Source organism: Meles meles, chromosome 13, assembly GCF_922984935.1.
Source record: "Meles meles chromosome 13, mMelMel3.1 paternal haplotype, whole genome shotgun sequence".
Classification (NCBI taxonomy): domain Eukaryota; kingdom Metazoa; phylum Chordata; class Mammalia; order Carnivora; family Mustelidae; genus Meles; species Meles meles.
The window spans coordinates 71,127,128-71,144,108 of NC_060078.1; the positions used below are offsets into that span (position 1 = coordinate 71,127,128).

Here is a 16,981-nt window from a genome sequence, read left to right on the forward strand (position 1 = left end):
CTGGTCTGTTTTTAGCTCTGAGCAGGAATGATGCATACCCTCCGCCCTGCAGGTGTCCAAGGACAGAGCCATGGCCTCACATCCATCCCAAGGAGCTCCCCAAGCTCTTGGGACTGGTGGGGCTGGCCACGAGGGGCTCAGCTCTAAGTTCCTGGCTTGAGCATCAGGCCCTGCTCTGGGGGGTCTGGGGTCTGTGAGTCTGGCTCATTTGCTACATCCTGGTGGAACCAGAGGTCCTGCCCTACTCTTTCCTGTCTTTGCATTCACTTTCAGGGCCTCGGGTCTGCAGCTTCTGGATGCCAGAACTCAAAGTTTGAGAACTCTGCTTCTTCCCTCATGCTAAAAGCTCTCCATTCCTTGGGTCCGGGCACCCATGTGTTTGTTAGCTCCAGTGACTTCCTGGGGGCCCCCTCGGTTATATCTGAAGCTGAGTCCCACCATCACAATGAAGCGTGACGCCTCCCACAGGTAGCCCCCTGGTGCCCCCATGGGAGGAAGAGCCTTCACCTGAATTAAATTGATTGCCGAGAACCTGACCGAGTTCCTGACCCGTGTATTTCACATCTTCCTCTTTCATTTTTTTCCCTTTTGAAGTTGTTCTCACACACCCTCCGGGAGTCTGTAATCACATCCTCTTGGTCCTCAGGTAGACCCACATACCGGAGAGAGCATCAAAATCTCCCATGCCTTCATGTAGCTACTATTTTTTTTTTTTTTTAAGATAAGGGAATGGCTCCATGAAAGGAACCATCTGGAGATCCCAGCGGAGGGCTGTCCTTTATTCGGCCACAGAGAAGGGGGACAGCAGGTGAGACACATCAGCAGCAGACGACAAAGTGACAGCCCAGACCGTGTCAGTGGCTCACTCATTCCGAGAGCCACAGCAGATCAGGAGGCCCCTGAAGAATCTTATTTTTGTCACTTGGAAATAGAGGTCATGGCTGAGCCTATGTTCTACAGGGGATTGAGGGGATTAAGCAAAGGAGGGGTGGCAGATAAAAAGCAAAGGGCCTCGCACCACTGCACAACTGGGCCTTGGAACCAGAGGGGCCCGCGGAGAAGGAGTCACTTTGTTGTGGAGCTCACCCGCCATCACCTTCACCATCATCCTCATCTCCAACTCCAACATCCAAACCCACCAACCACGAGCCAAATACCTGCTGTGTTCAGGGGCCTAATTGCCTAATTGATGGGTCATACATAGCCACGAGGATTCTGTTTACTGGGTCACCACGGATGGAGCAGGCAGGACGGAATGATAGGTAGATGGAGAGCAACATTCAGATAAGGACAGAGCAAGCATCATCTTTAGCATTCCGCCCCCTGATACGGGGCCCCACAAACAGTAGCATATACAGCAAATAGAGTCCAAACCCTTAGCATCCCCTGGGAAGGGGACAGCTGGGGCCTTCCTACAAAGGGTCTCCACGCCGGATCTGGGCTAGGCAAGGACGCCAAACTTTCCTCAGCACCAAGCTCCGACGTCACCCCACTCTGGCGTCTGATGCACCCCAGCTCTCCAGCTTCCACAACGGAGGCTCACCTAATGCAAGGGGCCGAAATCAGGGGTCTCCCCAAGGCGCCCCCTCCCTGTCCCCTGCTCCTTCTCCCTGTATACTATTTGCTTGATGGTGATCACTTCCTGCCTGAGTTTTTTTTTTTTTTTATTCTGTTGAGGTTTCTGCCTTGCCACTGGGAGCCTTTAGATTCCGTAGGCCCTTTGATTTGGAACCCTGGGTGTCCTCTTCTTTATCACAGTGGGCGCAGTTTTGTCCTCATCCTCACACATTAGAGTCATTTGATTTTTAGTTATTTCGGCTGCCTTACACATCTCAATGGCTTTCTTTGCCCAGGAAGGTCACTTTCCCCGCACATCTTCCTCACAGAGCACTTGATCCAATTGTGTGCATTCTCCACGCCCCCGAAGAAGTGCTCTTTCAAAAGAGGTTCATGAGTTCCCCACATCCCACATGCCCCGGCGGCTCATTTCAGCTCCGGGACTCTGCAGACTGGCATCCCTTGTGAGCCGAGAGGCGCTCTGTCGCCAGCCCAGGGTGGCCGTCCTCCTTCGGCCAGGCCCCAAAGGGACTCTCAGTCTCACCCCAGTTTTCCCGGCTCAGGGCTTCCAATCCCGGTGGCCGGCGGAGCCCGGGGCCTTCCCCCATCCTCGGAGCACTAACGCCATGGAGGTTTTGTCCCAGCTCTGCTGAGGGGGAGGTCCCGCTTCCCCCAGATGGAGGTCAGCCCACCAGAGCTGCTGTTCTAAAATTATCACTCACACAGCCCTCCAAAGCCTCAAATGGTCATAATAACTCATATTTACAAAGCACCGTCGCATTCACCGCGTGGGATCCCACAGGGCTTTACAAACGCCACAAACTAATACACACGCTAACTAGAAGGCGCCTGGCGCCGCCCCCCACGAGGCAGCCACCTCTGGGGGGCGCGGGAGCAGCTGTTGATCCGCGCGCAGCCCCAGGCCACAATGGCCAGGCCAGGGAGGGAAGAATGGCTGGACTCTGGGAGGCCCCGCGCGGCCCCAGGCCGACACACTCAGCCTGTGTGATTCTGATCTGACGCCGTCGTTTGATTCTGCCGCCCGCCTACCTGTCATCCCCGGATCACAGCTTCGCTGGCTGCTCGGCGGCCTATTCTGTGGCAACCGGGGCCTCCAACCCCCGCTAACAACACGCCCGGGTTTAGGAAACAGCATCTTGGTTATGCACGCAAAGGGCAGACATCTGAGGGGAACAGAAGTGTGGAGGCCGCCGCCTCCTGCACAAAGGGGCCGCTTGTGTTTGTGCCCGATGGACGACAATTGCGCGGCGAGAGAGGGCCTCCGGAGTCACCCTGCTCCGAGACGTGTCCGGGAAAGAAACGGAGCAGGGGTCTACACCTGCCAGGGCCAGGGGAGCCCCTGACGGCAGGCTTCGCCCATCGTGCCTGGAACCAGGGTTTTCAAGCTGGGAGGAGCCGCAGACATCAGCTGGCCCTGCTCCAGCCCATTTTCCAGTTGAGGAAACTGGGGCCCAGCGAGGAAAGTGGCTCAGAGTCACACGTCCTGTCTGTCACCCTCTTGGTTCTGGGTTCTTCCTGTCTTAAGTCCTCTCCTTCCTGGGACTTTTCTCCCCCCAACAAATACAATCCAGTGCGGGTGTAGACACACTTGCAGAAGGAGGGGCGTGCCACACAAAGCATGGCTCCACTTACGTCACTCAGATGCAGTGCGTTGAGGCGGGCTCGGGCGAAATCCGGGTGGTCGGGGATCGGGGTGTACCTGTGCAGGGATTCCGCATCCCCCAACCTGTACAGGCGCTGTGGGGGAGACAGGCTGCGGTCAATGCAGAACAGGCAGCTGGCTGAGGTTATGGGTGAGAAGCAGGCTGCCCCTCCCCCACCCGGTACCCGCCATGGGGGCAGAACCCAGCCCTGCCCACAAGAAAGCATCCCTCTAGAACCCACCATCCGGCCCACCGCGCCCACGTTCCCAGAGTCAGGGAGGCTTGGCTGGCGGTAAGTAGCCCCCACGTAAATATTTACCAAGATCTGCTCCAAATAGGCCCCAAACCAACATCCTGGTTGGCCTCACCTGTGTGGTTTTACAAACACTATAAGGTGTGGGGCTCTTTTGAGACTCTTTGCAATTGAGTATTGTTAAGTTTTCTACTAGTATCAAGATGTCTTAATGCCCTCATTGCTTAATAATAAATGAATGGTAATAATAAAAAGACACAACCATTAATCCTAAAATGCCTTAATATGTTTTAAGAAAATTATGTTTTAAGAAAAATTATGTTTTAAGAAAATTGTCTACCTGGGTCCCAGGAAGACACAAGTATAAAACTCAAGCTTTCTCTTAGTTGCTATTTTTAGAGCAGTGATCTAAGAGCTACAAAGAATTTTAGAGCGGGATAGAGGCTCATCTCCTTTTAGAGAGGATAATATAGTATTGAATATTCTGGTCCTTTTCCAAATTCAGTTTGGGCTTCACGAACGTGAACCTGTCGGTATATTTGGACTCTGTGTGACCAGGGGTCAGCTTTGTCACTGTGTGTGCAAAATCGAATCCCTCAACGAGGTCAGAGAAAAAATATTTAAGTTCCTATACTTCAAAATAAATATAGGAGAGAAGAAATGAGGCTAAATCATACAGAGAGAATGGAAACAGAAAGAAGGCTTTAATATAGCTGTTCTTTTTTCTAACTGGGTTATGTTCAGCTTTTAATTCCATTACCATCTTTCAATAATTCAGATGTATCTCATCTAGTGTTAGTAAAAGATCATAAAAAATACACAGTATTAATATTGTTATGATTATGAACCAAACCATAATAAGGGGCCTGTATTGAGGACCTACTATGTTCCCCATACTTGCTAAAAGTTTCACGTATGTTTATTTATTTCTCATTTAATTCACTTAAGTGCCCTCCTTTCAAATAAGGGAATGGAGGTTAGGAGAGAACAAGGAGCGGGCCCTACATCACCCAGGTAGTAGACAGAAGGTTTGCATTCCCATCTATCCCAAGCCCGTGCTCTTAAGCACTGAGCACTGAGCAACACTACCCACTCCTGGGCACCCACGGTTGGTGATGAAAACATACCCACCTCATTGCAATGCATGTAGCTGTTCTTGGCATGAACCAGGTCTGGGGAGTCAACCACCGTGGTGAACTTGATACTATCTGGTTTCTTACGGTATTTGGTCTATAAGAGAAAGACACAGATTCCCACGAAACATGTTGAATACCATGTATTTTTCGGAATGCGGCTTCACTCCACCCACTTGGGTACTAGATGTGCCAATGACACTCCTGAAAAACAAGTCTCTCTTCTTGGTGGGCACCTCACGGGTACCCTAAGCTGCCTCTGTGATAAGGAGCATTTTACAAGCATTTATGCTCCTGCACGATCCCAAGGCATATCACAGGAAAGGGATTCAGTAGAGGGAAGGACTCAGCATCAATGCAGACCCTGTCCAAATAAGTTTGGCTACTAAGGGATGGAAGGAGGCAGTGCCACTCTCAAGGGGATCCCCAGGCCTGAATCTGCAGGCCAGCAAGATTGTGGGGAGTTTGGTAAAGGTAACCATCTCTCTGCAGTGCGTCATGTTATCTGAAATCAGGTAACCACAGACACGACACTTTGCGTAAACTCTGTAGGTAGGTGGCAAATTCTGCCCCCAGAGAACAATGAGCCACCTGATGTACCTACGGGGAATCTTCTAGTGTGTCATCTTTCTCTCATTGCCCAGTACGGAACATGACTTTCACTCCCCAGCAAGTGAACTCACTTGGAGGGAAATCTTGTTCTGTCTTGTGATTTGGTTGCAAAAGGCCAGGAAAAAACTGGGGGTCGAGTGGCCATGGGGTCCTCTTGGGGTTGTTACCCCACACACAGGTTCCCTCTTCGGGAGGAAATAAATGCCGGGGTTGCATTTATGAGAGAGTTGGGTGAGTGGTACCTCGCTGATGAGTTCTCCGGCCTTCTTTGCACTCTCCAGCTGCGGGGAACTCAGTGTCAGCCATCCCGTTCCCTTCATGCCCATCAGGTCTGACTTGTAGCGAAACTGCGGGAAGAAGATCATTGGCTTTTACCAACAGAGGCCCAAAGACCATCAGGTTATGTCAAGGTGCTTGATTTGTAAGAGCATCTGTATTCATCTTCATCGTAACACATCAACACCTTCATTCAGAGCACATGTGCACATCATTAAGTCAAACCGTGCAAGGGTATGTATTCTGCCAGGAATTAAATAATGGGTCATGCAGAAGATCCAAGCAGGCCCCGCCTGTGAATGGGCAGGGTTAGAAGTCAAGGGAATGGATGCACATGACTGCTTACAAAAAGAGTGGAGACCTACACCCAAGCCCAGGCATCAGCCTGGATTATTCTGTTCCCTTCTGGCAGCGAGGAGACTGCCTGCCCGCCTTCCTGCCTACCTAAAGAGAACAGTTTTACCCACCTTCAGGTGATCAAAGGGCCCAGAGCCCTGGGTCAAACCTGCTGGGACTCAGAGCAAATCGCTTTACCAAAATGTGACTCAGTTTCTCTCTGTGATAGCTGAAGGTCATCACAGCCCTTCTGTTCTCATGAGAACACCTGAGAGGCCTCGAGAGCAAAGGCCACTCGATGCATTGGAGCCGGTTTTGTCTCGTAGTGGTAGAGGGGGAGCGAGGGGGCAGAGACAATGCCAGCAGGACTCTAAGGACCATACACACTTAGATACAACCGGCCTATAGCATGAGAGGCATTTTAATTTTTTTGTGCCTGGATTGGCCTCCCCTTCCCGCTGTTGGCTCGGGATTTGCTTATATCACAACGATGGGCTCGGTCTCATCCATTTTCTTCATTTTAAGGACTCAGAAGATTAGAACTACAGCAGAATTCCTGGGTGAAAATCCTAAGCGGTGAGTGGGACAATAGGTCTGATTAGGAGTCTCCTAACACGTTAAATCTTATTACCATTCCACCATCTGCCCTCCGTTACCTAGGACAAGACAGTTGTAGGAACGCTTTTCTTCTCTACTTTATGGAAATTAGGCATTTTTAAAGGTGGAAAAGGACTCTCCAAGGAAATCGAAAATCTGGATCTAAACGAGGTTGATAGCATTTCTCTAATTTAGATATAAGCTCTGCTGTAACGCCAAATATCACTCCAGAAACCAGTCTTCTGGCCTTTTTAGTTTCCTTTCATTTCAGGATTCACAGCGTCCCTCACAGCTGGCCTCAAAGAGGGTCCGTTTCTGATCTACTGTCTGCTGGTTAATGCTCCTGTGCAAATTCCACTCTGCCTTCCAACTGGTGAAGGGAGGCATCACTCAAGTTCAGGAGCAGGTCTCAGAACCCCATGTCAGTAAGATTGCTTTGTATGCCGCGATCTTTCGGTCTACACCGGCAAAGCTTTTGCCTTCCACTCTGATAAAGAACAGAGAAAATTGGATAAATTTCTAAGTTAGAGAGAATAATCCTACAGGGCCTCTTCACAGCCGGGCCTTGCTCCTTTCATACGCAAGATGAAGTGGGGAGCACGCTTTCAACTCGCCTTTTGTTGAGCTGAGCAGTACAATGGCAGGTAAGTCAGAAAGCAAGATGCTGGTTCCCCAAAGATCTGACTGGGCCTCAGACTCTCTTATAAATGGATTGCCTCTTGATATTTCAGCTCCCAGCCCAGGTTTGACTATTCACGCAGACCCTAAAAACAACGCGCCTGCCCCGGACTTCACGATGAAAGAAGGGGAGAGAGGAGGGGAGTCGAGAAGCATCAGCTACCCAAAGAAGGTTTTGAAGAAGGATTCTAAGATAATAAGAGACCCTCTCACGCTGTCCAGCTGCACCTGGCTTCCCCAGATGGCGGTCTCGCTGTTTTCCCGTGCACAGATTAAGGCCTGGAAGCCACCTTCAGATTCTTACGTGGGGGTCCGTGGCACCCTCGTTTTGGAGCACAGGCTGCAGTTTTGGGTCCCCAATTCCTAACAGTGTCAACAACTGCACCCAGGAGGCGACCAGGAGAGGAGGTATCTGGGTCCTATTAATGAAAATCTTTATAATCACCCTCTGGAGAGGTTTGCTTTATCATCACCCTCTTGCCAACCGTGGTTTGCCTTAGACTCATCACTTCACGCAACGTTCACACCACCCTGCAAAGGCGGGGTTCTTATACGCATCTGCAGAACCATTTTGGTGTTCAAGGGACTGTTCAGATTTGGAAGGGCTGTGGACGGCTGTCCTCTGGGTATACCGGACAGAGGGTCCTTAAAAGAACCCTCAGGAGCCAGAGAGCCTGGGTTCCTAATCCAGCCACCGGGGGGAGCCAAAGAGCACCAAACCGGGAGTCTGGCGACCAGAGCCCAGCTTCCGCTCTGACTTGTGTTGAGGTCTGGAGCAAGTCATTTCCCTGCCAGCCTGTGACGCTGGGCAAGTTACTTAAGATCATAGTACTCTAGTCGCCACATCTGTAAAAATGGGAGTCCTATCGGCACATACTTAGATACTAAATGAGATAGTGCATGCAAAGTCTTGAAGCAAATGCCAGGTTCAGAATAGACATCCCATACATTTTAGCTATTATTATTGTTGTTGTTTCTGATGGGGAAACTGAGGCTCAGAGAGCTTACAGAGTCTGCCCAAGGTCATGCAGCTGTAAAAGGTGGGGCCAGGTGTTTTTCAGGTCTCCCCACAGCTTCTGTGCAAGATCATGGCCATTCACAGTAGAGCATTCCCGGGGCAGAGTATGAGTCTCAGATGCGTCCCAGAGGCAAGCACAGGACAGGCAAGGCCTGAGCGATCATGGCCTGAAACCTTCGCCCGAGAGGTGAGCACCTCTTGGCTCCCTCTGGCCCAACCCACAGCTTTCTTTCAGGCCTAGGTAGGAGAAGGTAAGAGAAGCAGCTGCAGACCAGGGGTCCTGTTCCTCCCCCAGACTCTGCTGAACTGAGGGAACACACATGGAGCCTTGTTCCTTTTCCTATGCAACATAACCACATGAAATTAGATTTTCAATAACGACCACAAGAAAACGGAAGCCTCAAAAGCAGCGGGGCTTTATGGGGTGTCCTCTGTTCATAGCAGCTTGGAATCCACACTCCCAAACTATCAAACTTCAGATCCATAAACCCATGTATGAAGCACAATATGGTGATTTAAAAAGTTAAGCAACACGTTCTCAGCATTCAAAATTGTAGTACACAGCCTATCTCATAAAACGTCCGTTTAAGGGTGCCAACCACCATTTCCTGGAAAGTCCTCTTCTTTTTAGATTGTTCTTCCTACTGGCTTTAGGGCTAAAATATTCTTTCTTTTCAGGAAAAAAAAGTGATATAAATGGTAGCTTGAGGTAATGCTTTTTTTTCTCAGTTAAAAAAAAAATCTCGGGGTGCCTCAGTGGCTCAGTGGGTTAAAGCCTCTGCCTTCAGCTCAGGTCATGATCCCAGGGTCCTGGGATCGAGCCCCACACCAGGCTCTCTACTCAGTAGGGAGCCTGCTTCCTCCTCTTTCTCTCTGCCTGCCTCTCTGCCTACTTGTGATCTCTGTCTGTCAGGTAAAATAAAAAAAAAAATTAAAAAAAATCTCACAATACATGGACACCACCTTCTTATAAACATCTACCCACACACCCTGAAATCTGAGGTCACCAATCAAATCAACCCTCTCTGGTCTTCTGTTGCCTAGAAAGTGAAGGGACAGTTCAAGGACATGAAGCCAAAGGACGAAGTGGGGCTTCCCACCAACATCTTCAGGCTCCTAGCTGGGTCCCAGATGACCCATATATCTCCCTCTGGGATCTGCCCTGCCCCAGAGGTTTGTCTCCCCCTCCCTGTCTCCAAGAAACAGCCCACTAACAAGAGGGTCAGGGCATGAACTCCTCTTGCAGACGGTGGGCTGGCCATCTGGCAAGCGGAAGGCATTTCCAGCAGAACGCAGCGGGCATCGTGGTGACCACGCCCTCTGTATGGAGCCCCCTGAGCTCCCCCTACTCCACCCTGGACTTGCTCATGAACCCTGTGAAGCTGCTCTTCCAGCAACCTGTGATGAATAATTAGGTGATCCTTAAGCCATCACCGCCCTGACTCATAAGTAACCCCCACTTACGTGTTTAAATATTCTGCCTGTGCCACATCATTCAACCTAAGAGCAGTCGTTGCCCTAAAGACAACCGGAATGGTAAGGCTTGGTGTAGAGAACGATCCAAACAGCTAACACTTCCTGGCCTGTTTTTATGGACCAGACGCCACACGGGGTGCTTCATATAGACCAACCAGTCGGCCAGCAATGCTGCAAGCATGGGGCGGGGCCCACAGCAAAGAATTCTCCAGCCCAGAACCATCCAGGGTGCTGGAGTTGAGAAACCCCGATATGGATGGGAAGGCTTAATGTGACAACGGTCCCACGGGCTGTGTTCTAAAATGAGAGTTCTTTCCTCGTAGGGCTGCTCCAAGACATAGAGAGACAGCATGTGCCCGGTCTCGTGGCATAGTGCCTGCTGCACAACACGTGCTTCACAGGGGCCGACCACGCCCACACTGGGTGGTTAGCAGGTTCCTAGTTGCCGACCACGCCCACACTGCCTCATTAGCAGGTTCCTAGGTGCCGACCACGCCCACACCGTGTCGTTAACACGTCCAAGTGGAGGAAGCTGAGGAGTGGGGAGGGATGGGACGGACCCCGGCACACGTTGGGGGGGCTCTCCACCAACCTGTTTTGTTCCCTTGCCTGGGTGAGGACCTCTCCCTTCTGTGTCTGTGTCTACACTGGGGTTGTGGGAAGCATGACTCCCCTGCCTTGAACTCCCTCCACAAGAGCAAGGTGGGTGAGATCGTGGGTTCTACCGCCAGTCCTGCCTGGGCATCTTCCGCATGACCTTATCCGTTAAAGATGAGTCATAACTGTCCCTGCCTCAGGCATGATAGCAAGAGGGACAGTAATGGCAGTCAGTCAGTCAGCATCAGCCATGACTGGATCTACTTTCCCGTCATGACCTTCACCCCCACCATGCAGCGTCCAGCCCCAGAGCTCTCTCAGACCCCACTCCAGACCACGTCCTCCTCACTCGCTCACTTGCTTCTTGCCAGCCTCGAATAAGCTCAGGCTCCTCCCGCTCAGGGACTTGGCGTTGGGATTTGCTATTCTGTTGGCTGGAGTGGTATCCCCTTCCCTTATCAACTTTGGTCTTTGCTCAAATGTTGCCTTTTCAGTGGTAACTGCCCGGACCCCACCCCTGATTTTAAATTGCACGTGTGCAGGTCCACACACACCTTCACACCTACCCCGCTGCCCTGCTTTGTCTGTCTCCACACGTGTCGCCATCAGACACACTACGTATCCTACTTCTCACATTCTGTCTCCCTCCCATATCGTGGAAGCCCCATGAGCACAGCAGTTTTTTTACTCTTATTGACTGTGGTATCCCCAGGGCCTGGAATGGTGCCTGGCACATAGTAGGTGCTCAAGAAACAGTTGTTTCTTGATTGATTGATCAATCAGTCTTGATCAGTCAATCAAGAAACAACCTGATTGATTGATTCCAACTCAGATGACCGAACACAGAGACCCAGCAAGTCCTGGTTTTGATGGGGTCGTGAGGGTAAGGGAGAGGCAGAGATTACACCCAGTCTTGGTGGGAGGAGGAAGGCTGGTGTGCAGCCCAAAGGCCCCCTACCTCACTCTGCAGGGCATGAGCTCTCTTGGCCCAGGACATCTTCAGGTCCTCAGGCAGAGCCGTGAACTCGTGGCACCGTGTCCTGTAGTCGTGGTCGCTGGCGAGGGCCTGGGCCTTCCTGGCATGGACCAGGTGCACCATGTCCAAGGGCAGGTGACACTGGGCGTGGCTGCTGGCCGCCCCGCGCCTGTACTGAAGCTCGCTCTGCAGCTGGCCCACCCGCCAGCAGTGCTGAAGCCGGGGGTCATCGCTCACGCTCCGGGCCCCGATCAGCTTGCCTCGCTCCTTCACAAAGTCATGTCTGTAGAGAAACTGCAAGGGAGGACCGCTGTCAGGGGCCGGCATTCGGCCTGCTTCAATTCCATCTGCACGTTTTCACTGCGGACCCTAGAAAAATCACCTCGTCTTCCGCGAGGACGTGATGATTATAAGAAGAACCACAGTGAGGTTGGCCTGAGAGCATGCTTCCTCCCTGGGGGATGAACAATTAAAACATCGCTCCATTCTTCCTATCTAATTAAAACCAGATCCTCAGAACCAAAGAAACGGCCCCACTCCCTTAAACATGTCCTGTGGCCAAAAGGAATTTATCAAAAAAGGTAAAAGAGAAACTTGTGCTTTAACCATGCGTACTTGGCAAACATGAAACCCAAAAGACAGGATCCGTGTATTTCAAGTCCACATTTTCTGTGATTTGTTTGTGGGAAAGAGAAAGTCACCTTCATGTCCCAAAGCTATGGACGCTATCGACAGAGTGCCTGAAACACAGCTGGCAAATCCTCACGCCAACGTGTGAAACTACAGAGAGCCGAGAGGAAGATGCGTTAGGGCTGTGTTACGGTTTCTAGAGCGAGTTCTCTTTCGAATTCCGGGTGAAGTTAGGCAGCGCACATGTTACCGGGGGCTGGGGACTTGGGGGTGGTGGTGATTGTGGCTCAGGAACCGCAATTAGAAATAGATCGTCATCTCTCTCCTGCTGGAGACCTTTGCCTGAATTTAGCCCCTGATTAACAGAGCCTTTCTTTCCCTCCATCAAAGAATCTCATTTCTAACTAATATATTCTGCAGGTGACATCCTGTCTCACAGGGTGATAGATTTGCTTTAATTCAGGAAAATCAGCCCTAGACATTGTTCTACATGAAGTTAACAGACATTAGGCAAGATGGAAGGTCAGATCATTCAACTCACATCACTGGCTCGATCTCCAGAGACACGCGCAGCCTGGAAGGGGAGAGCGTCTATTGTCAGCTTGTAGCCTTGAGCACGGAGATTACGCCAAGACTCCTGGTATTTTGCCTACAGTAGGAACACATGTAGATCTTCTTTAAAAAAAAAAAAAATGACATGTTTCGGGGAACAAAGGCTACCCCTTTCATTTGTAATACAATGTTCCAGAGTCGATCCCTGATGAGTGAAATCTCTCTTTTGCGAAGACAATCTCATTAGCACACACACTGTAGTGCGTGCTGACGCATTTGGACACAACACACTTGCAAAAGGGTGTATGTACTGTGAGTCTCGAAAAGACATTTTTTTAGGTTTCTGGGAACACTGGAAGGGTCGCTGTGAGATCCCATCCATCCCAGCCACAGACATGCGTGGCTTAGGAGCCCGTCTGAATCTTGGCAACAAGAAAGACTTACGTCACTCAGATTGGCTGCGTTTGCTTTTGCTCGGACCAGCTCGGGCAGCCCCAGGGTCAGGGTGTATCGGTGCATTTCATCCGCTCCGGCTGCTTTATAGAGGCGCTGGGTAAAAGAGAAGAGAAAACAAGCAAGGAGATAAGGCTTTGGTTTCTGCAATGCTGGAGGTCCCTCGTTTGCAAGTGGGAGATAGGCTCCCGGAGGGCCCCTCGCCGTGTCATGGATACACCTGCTGCCTTGGGGAAGATCTTTCTTTCAATAAAGACAGTCTTTCATGAGCTAAATTGAGTGACATAAAAGGAATGTGTAAGGAATTGCAAGTTGCTTTTGACGGGGTTCAGGACAGGTTACCCCGGAATATGGCACCTTCAAGCTGAAAATGTGAGACACAGCGGGGGTTAGAAGAATTCTTCCTTCTCTCCTCTCCTGACACAGGTCATAAGATCCTCCTGTGAGAGGCGCCCTCCCTACACCCAGAGGAACCGAGCATCCTTCTCTCCGAAGACAGAGGGCTGCTGAGAGGAAGCTGAGTGAACAGACCTTCCTCAGGGTTCCCATTCTTAACTCTATCACATCTGCCCATGACTGTCCACTCTTCACCGAACCTCATACAAAAACGTTCAAGTTTAACTGTTTCTTCTGGTCTTCAGCTCCTTATAAAGGTTCCCATATCGTGTCAAACTTACATTAAATAAACTCGTATGCTTTTCTTTTGTTAATCTGTCTTTTGTGACAGTATCCCCACTGAGAACCGAAGATGGGTAAAGAAAAGGTGTTTTTCTCTTTTTCCTCCCTTACACTTTACTCAACAATAGGCTGAGGAAAGAAAAATACATTTAGGAACACCATTAAGGTTCTTCTCATTATTCTCTTTTCCCTTGACGATATGGTATAAAGACAATAAATACTAAGATCTGGGAAATGTAGGAGAAGCTCTTGGTGGAAGAAAGGCTCCCCAACTCTGTTCTGCCTCCTTTCCTAAAGCCCCAGCTCCTCCCATGAACGAACTCATTCCAGTGTTGTCCTGGGAGGCCTCAGCCTGTTCCGGAAACACCGATTCTCGTGCTCAGAAATGGGTCCGTAGCTGGGGAGTTCTCTGAGGCCAGAGGCCACCGTAAGAGGCACTGTTAGCCCACAGCACCCAGCTCACACAGCAGGCAGGAAAGACCCCAGAGGAACTGAAAATTGCGAACGTCGCTACACAAGCCTTTGGGGGCATTCTTCTCCCAAGCTGCTCTGTCTTACTTTTTGACTTTGGTGAGAGCGGAACCTCACTGCATAAGTAGCCAAGTCTCAGCTGACTTCCAGAAGAGTCAGAAGGAGAATTTTTAAAACTAAGGACGATGCCAAATTTAATTCTCTGCCAAGCTCAATTTCTATTTCAAACTTGCAAGAGAGCCGCCAGAGGGGCTGGAACGATGATCTGATGCCATGAGATTCCTTCCCCTGTGTGCCCCTCTGCTAGAGACGATTAAATGAAATGAGCGCACAGCAGGTGAGGGGAGGAGGCAGAAATTCCAGAAGGCTGACCCATACCACACCACATGACTGCCCTTGGGTAACCACCCCTGGGTAACCACACATCCTCCCTCTGCTGATCATCAGAACGACCATAGGTACACATGCGGTTAGCCAGTATGCGCCTAGACAGAACAGGTGAGCGACAGATCAGTGCATCTCAACTTCAGGGCATGGAGGAAACCCGCAAGGATCCTGCTCAATGACCTTGTGGATTCTGTGGGTCTGGGGCTGGGCGCGAGTTGGTGCTACTAACAAGACCCCAGGAGATGCTGGTGCTGCTGGTCCATGACTGCCCGTGGAACCAGAGACTAAACCTGATTTCCAACTCGGCCTGCCTTCCCTCTGGAAAATGTTTACATTCCATTTAGGACGTTCTTTCCAGACTTTCGTGCAAACACGCGTTCTTTCTCCCAGCCCCAGACCCACACATATTCAGGCGTATTTTGAACAATCTAGCAGTTTTGTAAAAGCCCATTCTAAAGCCATCCAATTTTACCTCATTGGTAATCTGGTTGCTGAGTTTTGCATGAAGGAGGCTGGGCGTGTCTGTCGCTGCTGTGTACTTGAATGACTGGGGATGCTGACGGTATTTACTCTGAGGGGAGAAGATGACGTGATAAGGCACAAAAGCAGAAGCAGAACAAGGGCTATAAACACTCGTTACAAAATCTCACTTTTCAACTGCTTGTCCGACCCCAGAACCCAGCCTGACACCTGCTCTCACGACCTCTGTGAACTTGACCACTGAAATCCACGTTTTGCTTTCAACCTTTGCTCACGGGATACCCAGAGGTGCTCAGCTTTAGGGGTATCCCAGAAACAACTGTGCAGCTTAAAAAATATATATATATAATGCCTGCATTCCACCCTGGAACCCATGGGCCCAGGCCTCTGTGTTTCTTTTAAAGTTCCAAAGAGGATTCTGACGCACCCACCAGGTTCAGAAACCACTCTCTTTTGAGATTTCACTGGAAAAAGAAAGCACAGAGTTCAGTCTAAACTCCCACGGTGAGGTCAGTTCCATCTTCTCAGAGCTTCTGATCAATGTGTGAGCCCACATGACACTTCCAGTGCCTTCCAACATGCCCTCCTGTCCTTGCATCTGTAAGCGAGTGGAAGTCCCAGAGCCCTCACAGGTGTAAGTAAGATTCCTCACGCGCTCAAAGAGCTTAGAATCCTAGTCTTCTGTATTTTTACTATGAAATTATCAGCAAGCTTCTATCAATCATTTCCCGGCCACCAGAGTAGCACCGTTGCTTAGATTGTTAGTGCTAATCCCCTAAAAACTAAATGAGGGAGGAGGGAGTACCCCCATTTGACTGATTAAGAAGTTGAGACAGAGGGGGCAGGTGAGAGGCTAGAAGTCACACAGCCAATGAGCGCTGGCCTAGAATTTCAGTCTCCCTCTCTGTTGGTCTCCAAGGCCTGCCTTCTTGTCATTGTACCCTAGGAAAGCAGATCTTACAAGTCAATGAATAATTCTTATAGATTCACCGAGGAGCCGGCTCAATATTTGCAAAACTGTGTTAAATGACATCCAGTCGGAATGGAGAATCTAGGAAGAAGAAGGGCCTGCCGAGAGATAATGCCGTGAGTGGCCACTGTTAAGCTGAACATCTCACTCCCTCTAGCAGTGAGCAGCAAGCTGAGTACTGGGAGGGAACTTCTGCAGTGGAAATAGACTGATCCCCGTTACCGGTCCATCTAGGATCCCCGGTTACCTCACTGATGAGTTCAGACGCTTTCTTTCTCCCTTCGATCTCCAACGTGCCCGGGATGACACAGGGAACGCCTCGCATGAAGTTCAGGTCTGACCGGTACAAATTCTGTAAGAAACAACATGAGGCATCAGAAAAGCCAAACTCACAGGACACGGAAGCAAAGAAAAAACTGAGGACCCACGGCAAGACCACATTAGAATCAGGACGCCAACATTAGAATTAGGACGCCAGTCCACGCCAGTCTCTACAGAGAGGTCACCCTCGGCGCACACACGATGCCCCTCGGTTAACGTTCATCGGGGAAACAAAAACGTAGGTCAGGAGAAAAGATTTTTCTGCTATCACTTGTCTCAGGAGCTGCAGAGGGACGGGACGCAGGTTTTTATCTTAGTGTGGGCCATCAGAAAATAAACACCGGAGTGGATTATAGTTAGGAAGTCCGTAGTCTTGGGGCAAATGTGGAAATGATGGTTTAATACGTCTTCTGAAACAAAACCCAGCAGCAGAGGGTGGCATTAATTAATCATGGGTTAAGAAAGAACTAATAAATGAATCCAGAATCATCTGGCACAGGCCTGTCTGAGTCTATTGCAGGTAGGCGTGAGTGCGTGCACCTGAGTGATTTGGGCTGACAGTTTAAAGGGTCCCCAAATTCACTCCCCTGCAGAGCCACCAAGGTGTACCCCCTTCCTGCCCACCCCCCCCCCCCCGGGGCGTGCTGTCTTCCAACTGCTATTACAATGAGAGACAGGGCAGGCGAGGGCTCTGCTCGGGAAACACAGGCTCCAAGTGGAGCGTGGCTGCTTCCTCGTTCCTGCAGTGGCTCTGGGGTTCCTGACAGTTCATGTCATCTGATAAACACTGCACACAGCCGGAAGATTTGAACGGATGACAGACACCCCTAATCTGAGCACCCCTCTGCTTCCGCCCCCATCAGACC

The 16,981-nt window shown here is 50.4% G+C and overlaps 1 protein-coding gene across 1 annotated transcript in view; it reads right to left on the minus strand.

Moving 5' to 3' along the window:
• Positions 1 to 16,981, minus strand: part of LOC123955187 (nebulin related anchoring protein) — a 67,233-nt gene that overhangs the window by 3,195 nt on the left and 47,057 nt on the right. The window contains exons 29-36 of the mRNA XM_046026912.1: positions 16,042 to 16,146; positions 14,817 to 14,915; positions 12,800 to 12,904; positions 12,345 to 12,452; positions 11,156 to 11,467; positions 5,462 to 5,566; positions 4,606 to 4,704; positions 3,211 to 3,315 (exon numbers count right to left, since the gene is read on the minus strand). Coding sequence (XP_045882868.1) covers positions 3,211 to 3,315; positions 4,606 to 4,704; positions 5,462 to 5,566; positions 11,156 to 11,467; positions 12,345 to 12,452; positions 12,800 to 12,904; positions 14,817 to 14,915; positions 16,042 to 16,146 — 1,038 coding nt within the window. The remainder of the gene's footprint in view (positions 1 to 3,210; positions 3,316 to 4,605; positions 4,705 to 5,461; positions 5,567 to 11,155; positions 11,468 to 12,344; positions 12,453 to 12,799; positions 12,905 to 14,816; positions 14,916 to 16,041; positions 16,147 to 16,981) is intronic.